Here is a 12,418-nt window from a genome sequence, read left to right on the forward strand (position 1 = left end):
CATTTTATAAACAGTAACGGTACACTCCTAATTTTTTTTTTTGCAGAATTTTATATAGCAGGATGTTTTGTGATATAACTGATCTACACATATATATGCATCAACTGTGATATCTTGAACATTTTTGAAACCACTGTTCCGAAAGGTAACCTTTAATAGTGGCTTGAAAATGAGTGACGTCCAATGAACCCGAGAGTGATGAACATCTTGCAACCTCGGGTTTTCAAAACGGCCAGAGTGATCACAAATACAGACCTGCTATTATCAGATGAAATGATGGTGTCGCTTTATAACTTTACGTCTGGTTTGGATTTGTACAAAAATATTGCTCAGAAGTCATGGGCACATAATATCAACATACTGAACGTTTTACTACATACCACCCGATATAAACCCATCATTAAACCCTTTAAAATCCACATAAGTTTACAATATTCTAAGGTAACAAAACGGCTGCTGTAAAGGCAAAAGTAAACAAAAGAATGAAAGAAAAAACATCAGATTCGGGGGGGGGGGGACAATGCTATTTCGATACCTGTATCTTTTGTCTCCTCATTCACACACACAATACATGTATATATTATACACAAACACTTAGAGTTTACTGGTTAGTACATGTATGTAGCACAATCGTATGTACTTCAAGTGCAAGTACATTATTATATGGGATGCAAACATAAACGTGCTCTCCCTCTCTCACACGTATTGTAAGCACACACACACACAAATCTACACACACTTAACCATGAGACTACTTTGCCATTGTACAACTATATTGTACTGCTGAATACATTTTATTCAAATACAAAGCAAGAGCTGTAATACAGTTGCCTCTGAATTATATTTCATAGAAAAATACAGCCGACACTTCATATATTTCACTTTAATAGAAACACTTACAATCTGTTTCGGAATGCTTACGGTAGCCTGAATACAGTAGTCACTTCTGAGTACAAATTAAACCAGATTACAGAAAGTAAGAACCATACTATTGTATACTGACACAATTTTTCAGAGGCTAAAAAGTTGCAACAGATTGGCAAATCTGATAAATAACGGGCAGCAAAAATGATGTCTGATAAAGACCAGTCGTTACTATCATGTAGGCAGATAACAGGCCTGGAGTGTTTTGCATACCAGTAGAAGGTCTACATTGGTTGTTAGTGCTTTAGCCTTTAGGAAATGTCCACTGGCATGTGTTGTTTGTTTGGTGTTTTTTGTTTTTTAATATTCAAACAACATTTTGAATGGGCAAAGATGCGATGGAACAAGATCTGACCACAAGGTGACAGAATGATGAGATATAGAAGCACAATTCAACACTCTAAAACATCCGGGTCAGTCTGACACGGAAAAGGGTCTGTTGGGGCCACACTCCGTTACGGGTCAAAAATGACAAGAAATGGGGTCAGATATGGTCCCATTCAGAGTCATGAATTGGGTCAGGGTTTGAATTTTGAATGGACAAAGATGTGATGGAACAAGATCTGACAACATAAGGTGAAAGAATGATGAGAAGCTCAATTCAACACTCTAAAAACATCCGGGTCAGTCTGACCCGGAAAAGGGTCTGTTGGGGCCACACTCGATCCGCTACGGGTCAGAAATGACAAGAAATGGGGTCAGATATGACCCAATACATAGTCATGAATTGGGTCAGGGTAACCCCATTCCCGGTCTTCATGACCAAATTCCAAGTCATTTTTGACCTGGAACGGAGTGTGACCCCAACGGACCCTTTTCCGGGTCAGTTCTTTTAATACCCGGATGTTTTTAGAGTACACGAGGCGTAGCCGAGATGAGTAGACCTCATATCACTGTCTGAGGAATCTTTGTTCCACTATTATACACGAATGAAGACGATTTCGTTTCTATACTATACACCACACTTCGGACGTCAAGACTGATCCCAGCCAAGGTCTGAATCATTATAACAACCAGCTTAATATATCTGGCAAAGGGAATTGGGAAATAGTTCCTAGGCCATGGCATAATGATGATGACATGACGTCATAGTTCTCTATGTCATGTGATCAGCCTTTCGACTAATGAGACAGCAAAGTCTTTTAAGTTATGTCATTAATGACATTAATTTATGACAATAAGCTTTATATTAATAATAAAGAATTGAAATAAACTAAAGGAAAAAATGCAGGATTACATCTGAATTATGTTTGCTTGCATGCCAGTGTTGGTCTGAGTAAAAACGAGGTACAGGTGTAAAAATCACCGTTTACAACATTGTAAATCTTCCGAGTAAACAGTGTGAAACTCTTGAGTAAACTTCAGTGTTTACCAGTGTTTGCCTGAAGTGCAGAAGTTGTGCTTTGGTTTTACGAAAAGAAAACAACAACAACAACAACAACAATAGCAACAAATAAAACAAACAAACAAACTAGTAAACAACTCTCCTCCACACTTTGAGTCTAATCTGGATTATTTTCCAAAGTCATGTTTGTTTTTTACAATTACGACGTAGATGAAAAAAAAATCACTTTCAATGACATAGATATATACATGACACTTGATCAGAAAGGTGACAGCGAACTCTTCACCTCACACCTTTCCCTTTGGTCTGTATGTTTATGAAATCATTACATCACATTCTATGCACAGAGGTAAAAATGATATTATGATATTAACAAAGAGTCGTAAATCATAATCATAAGTCGTAAATTTAGGATACATTAATGCAAGGGTCCAAATTCTTTGATAATGGATTGATTTGCTTGGCAGACCATTCAATAAAGCTGAGTTATATAATATGCCAAATTAGGTTTCATCGTGTGCTGGAAGACAGATTGTGTTCAACAAAACTATGCATTTATTCAATCACGTTTTACAAAAGAAAACGCCATCGTTTCCAATCTTGCTCTTTCCTATTGACACGTTTTCGACGAGAGAAATACTCAGTAAAGAGAGATTGATGAAAAACAAAAAATCAGTTTCCTGGTGGTGTAAAGAGAGAAAGAGACGAGCCAGAGCATAGGGTAAGATGTCCTGAGTTTAGGATTTGCTCATCTTCCTTGGCATCAACGCGTTCTTGTCTTTAAAGATCCGTTTTAACTGCAAAGACAAGAAGTGACATCAGTCTTGAGGAACGGACACCTAAAATCATAAGTATTCCCAGAATTTTGCTTATTTTCATGATTATAGAATATGATTTGAATTCGATGTTTAAGACGATAAAGAAAGTAAATTATCATCGCACATACAATTCATAATGCAAAATGAGTATGGTATGAAAAAGCGCGTACTCTTAATCCTCCTGTGTTAGTTGAGTAAATCATTTTACGCATATTAAACCGGAGGTTAAAAAAAATGGAAAATGAACATATTCCATCTATGACAGTTTATAAAGTCGAGAGTAAGTTAATATAAATTATCATACATATAACATGAAGCCAAAGAGTATTATGAGCTCCTACAAACACACACGCTTTTTAAAAGGGGATGGCTAGTAACTGATCAGTGGGAATGCTGGAGGATGATTGTTCCAATCCTTGTGGGATTCATTTAAGAGTACGTTATATATCTATTGTGTTAAACTTATTTGCTTCAGAATGGTCTCATATTCAAGTATAATGTGCAGTTTAATGCCCCGTCACTGTACAGGCATGCTAGCCTGGAACCATTAAACTGCACATTACTTGAATATGAGACCATTCTGAAGCAAATAATTTTCACACAACAATAGATATATAATGTACTCTTATAAATCCCACAAGAATTGGAACAATCATCCTCCCAGCATTCCCACTGATTCCCACTGATCAGTTACTAGCCATCCCCTTTGAATTTTTTATTCAATTTCATATCACAAAATTCACTTTCACGGAAACAAAAACAAAACATCATGCAAAGACAAAGTGCATTATACACAGCATTGTACACACACACACACACACACACACACACGCACACACACACATACACACACACACGCACATCACACACACACACACACACACACACACACACACAAACATACAGACAAAAACAGAAAGTCGATAGTTTACTTACGGGCACAACGAATTCTCGGTTTCCAGGATCCGTCATTACAGAACGCTCTGGGACCACCGAGTCTGACCATCCCTGGAGTTGGGTCGCACTGGAAGGTGTGTGCCTCGCCGTGGTGAAAGAGCTCTCCCGCAACATCTGAATTGACTGGTCCGGTGCAGTTAGCTACATATGATTGTATGGCAAACAAAATATGCTAAGAGTTGTATAATTCTGATCGTGGATATGATAATGCAAGTACTACATACAGCTGGTGGATCAGAATAGAGTCACGAAGGAAGTGATTGGACCTGTCAGTTTCTTTGCATATAACTTTTTTTAACTCATTTCTTCCCTGGCAGCATAATTTAATTGGCACTCTGGCCTGCAATACAGTGGACTCCCACTAAAACGAAGTCCTCGGGACCGGCAGTTTTCTTCCGGTATGTCGAATTTTTCGTTATAACCGAACAAAATGATAAAAACTATAGAGCGGATAATATTAATGTATCGACCATAATATTTACTTCGGGATATCCTGTTCGTTATAGCAGGAGTGCACTGTAATTATTATAATAAATGAACACTTGTTCTGATCATGGCCCAGAGAAGGACAGATAGAAAGAAAAATATGTAAAGAAATGGAAAATGGATGAAGGAGATAATTTTACACAGAAATGCTTGTCTAAATCAACATTTTGAGTGAGAGCTTTGGTTGCAAAGAGAGGACCGATTACGAAACGACTGTCTTGTAGGTGTCTATTGTATTGGAATTCCATCGGTCATCCCTCACTCCTAATTTACAGACCCTAATGCTCGTTTCATGTGTTATGTAAGCATATTCTTCAATCGAGTGGGGGAAAGCATTGATCTACAATTGTTTTAACTTAACGAATGGAAAATGGAGTTGTGTGCCTTGGAAAACATTTTCTACCTATACAACTAATCGAAGTCTCTTTCATGACTTCTCATTTCATTTGAATACAATGTTAAGAATGTGCATGTGCGCTGACTTATTAAAAGTACATGTACTCATACATTTCCCATAACATACAGTATACGCTCAACCCACACACGCACATCAATTTACACTATTTTTTATATGTAGGTCCTAAATATTTTATGACATTATAGGCCTACTATTCTTTTTGTGTGAATAAACAGTTCATGTGTTTTGAGTGTGCATGACGTACAAAGTCCATGAGGAAGTGAAAATAATGCATGAATAACATTCAAAATGGCGCCTAGATAGAAACCTCTGCAGACGGGAAGGTCACCACCAATGGCGCCACTCCACGTTCCATCGTTGCAGACGGTCCGCCACGGTCCGTCCACAAACAGCCCGCCCTCGCACGAGAAGAAGATGGTGTCAGTGTGGTCGTAGTCCGCTTCCCCAGCCACGCCTGTAAGTTTGGAGGTATGGATCACGCGTGTGTCGTTGAAAACTCGGGTCTGGCATTTGTCTGGAGGTTTACGGGAAAAAAAGGAGAATGTCAAGACAACACGCCAAACTACATTATCTTGATTCTACCACCCCCTGGTTGTGGTTGTACAGAGTAATCTATACTGCCTTCTGGAGAGATAAACCTTCATATTTTTTTTTGAACCAGATAGCCCGATAGCTGATGTTAAGAAGGGTTACGAATTTTTCAAGAGATTCAAAATGATATCGCGTTTTTAGAACAGCAATGTTCATTTACGGTGAATCTTGTGTATGACGCTAAATTAGAAAAAGAATATGCAGTGCGGGTACACTAAAAAAAAAAAAACATCAACAATGAGGGTGAACATGGACTGTGAACTTTAGAAATAGCTAACTAGTGTTTGTTAATCTTATAGAGAGTTTACGTTAACGAGCAAGAGGTAAGAGCATAAAATATATATTCCACACATTAGAATGCGTAAGAAGGTATCTCTGTATTTCCATTCGGTAGCTGTCGCCTTCTTATCGTACAAAAACTGACAAACAACGCGATGAAACTTTAAGAATGGGCATCATCTGAAGTTTTGATTATGGTTATGATAGATCGTATAAATACCCAGTTGCATATTATTTTTCTGTTTTCATTTCTCAAAAGGTTCATCCAAACAAGAAAAAGAAAAAAATAGGAGAGCTTAAAAAAACCATTGTCTTGCAGTTGCCAATTCCCATGTAATAGAAAACTCTGTACCTCCCTCTCGTAGTTCAGCTTTTATATAAAGCAGAAATGTCGCACATCTTCAAATTGAATGAAAGCAAATTATGAACTTTACTAAGAGTTCATAGGGCTGCCATTTTGGTGGGATTTTATCGGTAGGGGAGAGAGAGAGAGAGCGAGAGAGAGAGAGAGAGAACGATAATGCACAAGATCTAGATTACAGGACATTCAAGAAACAAATCCTACAATTTGTTTGCTCTCATTCTTTAGTTTGAAGTCTTGGATTATCTCACCTGGTCATTGAGGAAGCAGTATAATGTAAAACCATTATTCTCGGCATGAAATGTCTTTGCGATTTGCCACACATGGCATTCAATTCATAATTGGAATTCGAAAAAAAAAAGATAATGCAAGCGGAAATTTCTGGTTTAATGGTTACCAAACGGGAGCAATTGCAGAGGGCCATAAATAGAACGACATGTATATCAACAGAAGTGTGTTTTGTTGTCGGTCACCTCCGAGGGCCCAGGCATATCCAGTCACTTAAAAGATGATTTTCGTTTATCACATTTTGTCGTTTATGACGTAATCGTTCATTTTACCACAAGGGAAAATCATGATGGGAAAAAAAGATGATATTTAATCGGTATTAGTAAACTTGAAACTATTTCAAGGGAACTGAAAACAAATCATACTATCATCCACATAGCGATACCATTCCATTCTTGGCGTACAGATTCAACTGGATATGAAAATATCATTGTCTTGTGTATCTCTTGCACTATAATCATGATAATATCTTATAGTAAGTAGCGCGTAACAGTATCCGAACGACGCTGTTCAGCCCTGTATTATCATCAGAACTTGTACTTTACTGAATGATCTTTAAGGTGCGCGCGCGCACGCACACACACACACAAGCAAGCGAACGTATTCGCTAGACATGTGAACTTTAAACTCTGTAACTTAATTCGAAGGACGACATTACTTTGTTCGTTTTGATTTCGTGGCAAAATGGGGAACACAAAATATAATGTATTTTTGTTATTGTATTTGCAAGTGATTGGGATACTTTTACTGGTCATCAACCACTCACTCCAGTAGGGCCTATGGTTGCTACTATTGCTTTTTTTCAACAAAAGATACCTTTATCATTCTCTTTGTTTGATTTACACAAAAACAACAACAACGTGGCAATGAAATGCACTTAAACGATGGAAGTCCTCATGGCATGTGTGTACGTGTGTATGTAAGTATGAAAACATGCGTGTGTGTGTGAACATTATATATAGGCTACTCCTAAAAGCGTTACAAACAAATTTGTGGTCATGTTCACGCACACACTAATTGTTTGCGTTTATTGAGTTGTTACCATGGCAACTGAGAAGCATCGGATCCGGGTCCCATTGGTTAGTAGAATTGCAGTAGGAGAACTCTGGGCCAATGGGAGTCTTGTCATCATCACATACTAGGTCAACTTTTTGGTTATGATCGAAGTATTCACCCGTGAGTGGAGTTCCGACGTAATTTACACCCTCTGGAACTTCAGGTTCCGGGCAGCCTAGCGAAGTGAAATAGAAGACGTGTAATCATAGTCGATCGGATAAGCGTGTTTTTAAATTGAGGTATAAACCTCCTAGACCTAATGATACATTTTGTGGTGAAAGCAGTGTAGGGTAAATCAAGGCCGTGTTTCTACCTCCCTGGTCAGTGTGTAGTGTGCATAAGGATGGAAAATGGTCATGCTTTTTTTTTTTGAGGGGGGGGGGGGAATAGAGCCCCCCATTAGGGGGTTTATACCCTCATATGCCTCATACTCGTAAACTATTTCTCTAATTTGGCAACTGAATAATTGGATTTGAATTGAATATATAGGTCTCAATTACGAAATTCATGACAAACGTAAACGATTGTGGAAACCCATTCAAAATAGGCTAATTGTACAGGTTATTGATGGAAAAAGAACGAAAAAGTAGCTTACAAAGCATTATTTATAAAAGGCAATGATAGAATATTTATATTGATAATCATCTATACCTATCTATCATTTTTAGTGCCGGTTTTTAAAATATTTGACGATTAGACCTACCCGTTATCATTAATCGTGTGTTTCCTAATAAAAGCGGAAAGAAAAGTAACGTCTTTCTTTTCACGACATTCAAGAAAATCAGGGTCTTTTGTGTTTCTTTACTGTTTTTTTTTTATTCTTGGATTCACCCCGTGCTAGCTCTATTTCTATACTCCATAAAATATCTAAGCATAAAATAATATGCATTTATATATCACGTGTAGGCCGAGCGGACCTGTGAAGGATGAAGGTAAATTTTTTATTCAGAATACTTCTGCCCCAAAAGGCCTTTGTCTACTCACCAGCGGAGACACAAACGACCCCAGGATTCCATTCGCCGTCTTCACAACTCGTTGTGACAGTGTCACCCGAGCCTTGTAGGGTGTAACCGGGCAGGCACTTGAATACGAGATCTTTACCAGAACCGTACGTTCCCGTCCCGTTCGTGTTATCTGGAGCTGCACAACCCGCTATCAAAATAATCGGAAAGACTTTCACCCAATAACTTTATGGACTAAGAAAACAAACGATTTTGATCTTGCGGTCGTCAAGTGTCGATCACCTATAATATTTCTCATGACAGCACATACGTTAGGGGATGGGGTAACTATAAATGTGTCACGTTCTGAGTGGTTCTTTCATGACTTAAAGATAGCATTTGCAATGCCAAATCAGATGTTGTTTTTTTGTCCAGTGGACTAAAGAGTTTTTTTATGTCTTTTTGTTTTTTAGTGGACTAAAGAGGTTTTTTTAACCTCCTCGAAATAACATATTAATAGGTTGAAAATAAACTCTACACTCTAAATGTCCAACATTCTGAAGGTATTGTGCTTGTAATTTTTTTGGTTTCTTTTTAACTGAAAGTCGGAGGTGCAAATAAAATGTTACACATTAAATATACACCTACTCACGTGTAGACCTACAGAGTTAAAATCTCTCTCTCTCTCTCTCTCTTTAATATTTTCGAATTATTTTATCAATGTTTGAAGACATCTTGCTTTCGTTCATTAATTTGTTTATTTGAATTGTTTGACTACTTTTCTTAATGGTTGCATAATCAAATATCTGAATTAACACTTATTCTATATTGCAGTTACATAAAATCATGCGTTAAATTTCAGTATCTTTCAGGTCGTATAAATCTTCTCACTGGCCTCTTGCGTGAGGCGTGGTGATACAGCATTAACTTTGGCAAGGCTGTTTTCTCTGTCCTATCTGTGGGCACTGCTTCTTACGTGGACATAATGGTAGGTTCTCGCCATGGTCCCAGGTACCATTAGTGCAGGTGGCAGAATTTTCCCCCGTAAGACTTCCTAGAGGGCAGGAGAACTGAACCGTTTTCCCAGAATCGTACGACGTTTCATCTGGTGTGGTGATTACACCACCACTACCTACAGCAGGTGGGTCGCATGGGACTGGAATGAGACAAGATGCACGTAAACGTTATATATATTAATAATGATAACAATGATGCAAGGAATGGTAATAATAACCGTGCTTATTACCATCATTATATTTTGCACATGCTGTAAGCCTAATTATCTTTCTATAGTTGTGTTATGTACTTCTATTTTCATGTGATTACCATGTGCAGTTTCTCTTGCACCGCACATTTTCATGTATAGGAACTAATCAAAGCAAATGAAAACCACAATCTTACCATTTTATGGTATCATACTGATGATGACAATGAAGATGATGGCAATAAGGACAATAAAGATTGAATAATGATAATGTTGGTAATCATAATAATTCAAGCCACTATAAACACACGACACAGGTCCCACTGGTCCACTGAATTCATCGTTCTCATATTTTCATATTTTATGAAGGCTTGGACTTAAACGAAGGTTGCGGTACTCTTCATGAAAATTTAATGTAGACGTTTACTGTACTTAATGAAATCCTGCAGCGTTTACCATTATCGTCACAGAGATTTGCAAAGCATACTACTACAGCTCCTGTGATAACTTGAAGCAAAAATAAAAAAATATAAAGTTGGCAGGTTTGGCCATTTCATTACATATAATTTTTTTTTTCCGTTACAAATTTGACCTACCTTAACTATCAATGCACTTCACTCTCCTCTCTCCCTCCCTCTCTCTCATCCAACCTTCCCCCCCCCCCCCATCTTTTTCTCGTGATATTCTTGGTGGGGATCGAGAAGCGCAGGACTACTGAAATAGCAAATTACTGTATATCAACTATAGACCTTTAAAGCCCGTAAGCTGTAATGGAAAAGGTTATCATAGATACAATGAACTTAGTGCCTTGAGCAATGTAGCTTTGACGTAAATGGTGAGCTGCTTATCTGGACATATGTTAAAGTTGTGATAACTGGATCCCCAGCACAGTATATAGCCATACGATGGCATCATTACACTGGTATTTGGGTTCGGATCCTACCCTTATATGTAGGTCTACTGATTACTAAAAGCTTTGTTAATAACATTTTAATCTTCCAGGGTATCGAATATTATATAGGCCCGGCTATTGTAATTATTTCACATTGCCAGATATCAATTTTATGCACCCTTGTGAAGAGAAACAGACCGGGTAGAACAGCTTGTGCAGTGACGTAAACATACAGGGTGAGATTCGAACTCAAAATTTTCTGCTGTAAAACCCTTCATCTATTAGAACCTTATCCAGCACCACTGTGTGCTTCCGCCACATCAGGAACACTTACCTCACGTAAGCGATTACGTGAGCGATTACCACGGATCCCATGGACTCTTCAGACGGTATTACGGTAGAAGTATTGTGATGGCAGAAAACTTGCCAGCGTGTGACTTCATTGTCACAACAAGAGATTTAGAAAGGATAGCATTGCATATCTCGAGTGATAACTTCGTGAACAAAAATGCGTTGCTGGCAGGCATTTGCCATCTCATTACAACAGGAACAATTTGTTAATTAAAAAATAAATGTCCTTCCGTTATATCACATCGCTTCATCTATCCGATCTCCCCCCCCCCCGTCTCTCTCTCTCTTCTTCTTCTTCTTTTCTCTCTCTCTCTCTCTCTCTCTCTCTCAGTTTTTCTTTCTTAAGATTGTGCGGAAAACAATATGAATATTATTGTAATGGCAAATCAATATAATAGTTATAACCAACATAAGTCTGTCGTTAAAATGAGCTGTGTATAACGTATATGGTGGGTTGTTTACCTGGACATGCTGAACTAGTGATATCTGGTTGCCAAAGACCAGTATTATAGCAGTAGCTGAAATCTGGGCCCGAAATGGTACTCCCACTGGAACATGACAAACTCACATGCGTCCAAGCTGGGTAGCTTGACTGGTCAGGTTCAATCTTTACGTTGGGATCGAGACTTGGTCTCGCACATGTTTCTGTATACGGTGACGACATGGAAAAATGTGTCGTGAGACGACAGACAGTCGATAAATTGTGTTTACCAGAGTCACTTTCCCTTGACAACACAAACACACTATCATTAACACATACATGATTAAAAAAATTACTTTCATGAAACTCGTATCATGTCGATTAAAGATTTTTTTTCCTCATACAGAGGTGCTTTATTAAATGATATTTCATTTTATGCCACGAACTATATGATTCGATTCAAACGTTTCATCTTTTTCCTAGTATCTGTCAGAATGTTACACCATTTCTTTATTAAAGTCAAATGAAACGAGAGAGTTGTGAAATAAAACGAGTGTCAAATTACAACAGGAACCAAATACAGGCGGTGAAGGTATTAAGTTTATGAATACTTTAAAAAAATCTCCTGGAAAGCTTGAGAGCAAGTAGGTCTTATGAGAAAAAAGAAACAAATAAAATATTGAAAGACCACGAAAGGTGTCAAACAAAGATCCATTACATTCACACAGACATAAATACTCGAAACCAAACCCATGTACTATAATATACACGCACATAATATATCCGGAAAAAAACACATAATACAATGTGTACATATAAATGCGTATGTGTACATGTATGTATTAAGACTTTTAACTTATAGATATTTCTTACGTGAACTGATGGGGTGAAGTGCTGATAATAATATCGCAACCAAAAGGTTCAGTGCACAATGTCTCCAATCCATGGTTATCAAAAATCCGTCGATTTCACAACAAAGAATATGAAAAATCTTGCAAGACGCAGAAATGTGTGCAGCGAGAGTATTGAAGATCTAACAGGTTCACATGAGCTTCTGATATAACAAACACTCTTGACTCATTCTTC

General features: G+C 37.8%; 1 protein-coding gene across 1 annotated transcript in view; it reads right to left on the bottom strand.

Moving 5' to 3' along the window:
- Positions 1-2,941: 2,941 nt before the first annotated feature.
- Positions 2,942-12,418, bottom strand: part of LOC139724390 (C4b-binding protein alpha chain-like) — a 39,795-nt gene continuing 30,318 nt past the window's right edge. The window contains exons 10-15 of the mRNA XM_071635535.1: positions 9,441-9,596; positions 8,508-8,675; positions 7,510-7,698; positions 5,256-5,462; positions 4,024-4,185; positions 2,942-2,949 (exon numbers count right to left, since the gene is read on the bottom strand). Of these exons, the coding sequence (XP_071491636.1) occupies positions 2,942-2,949; positions 4,024-4,185; positions 5,256-5,462; positions 7,510-7,698; positions 8,508-8,675; positions 9,441-9,596 (890 nt within the window). The remainder of the gene's footprint in view (positions 2,950-4,023; positions 4,186-5,255; positions 5,463-7,509; positions 7,699-8,507; positions 8,676-9,440; positions 9,597-12,418) is intronic.

This window comes from Diadema antillarum, unplaced genomic scaffold, assembly GCF_040938485.1.
Source record: "Diadema antillarum isolate AM-2024a unplaced genomic scaffold, OU_Dant_1.0 scf00000212, whole genome shotgun sequence".
Lineage (NCBI taxonomy): Eukaryota > Metazoa > Echinodermata > Echinoidea > Diadematoida > Diadematidae > Diadema > Diadema antillarum.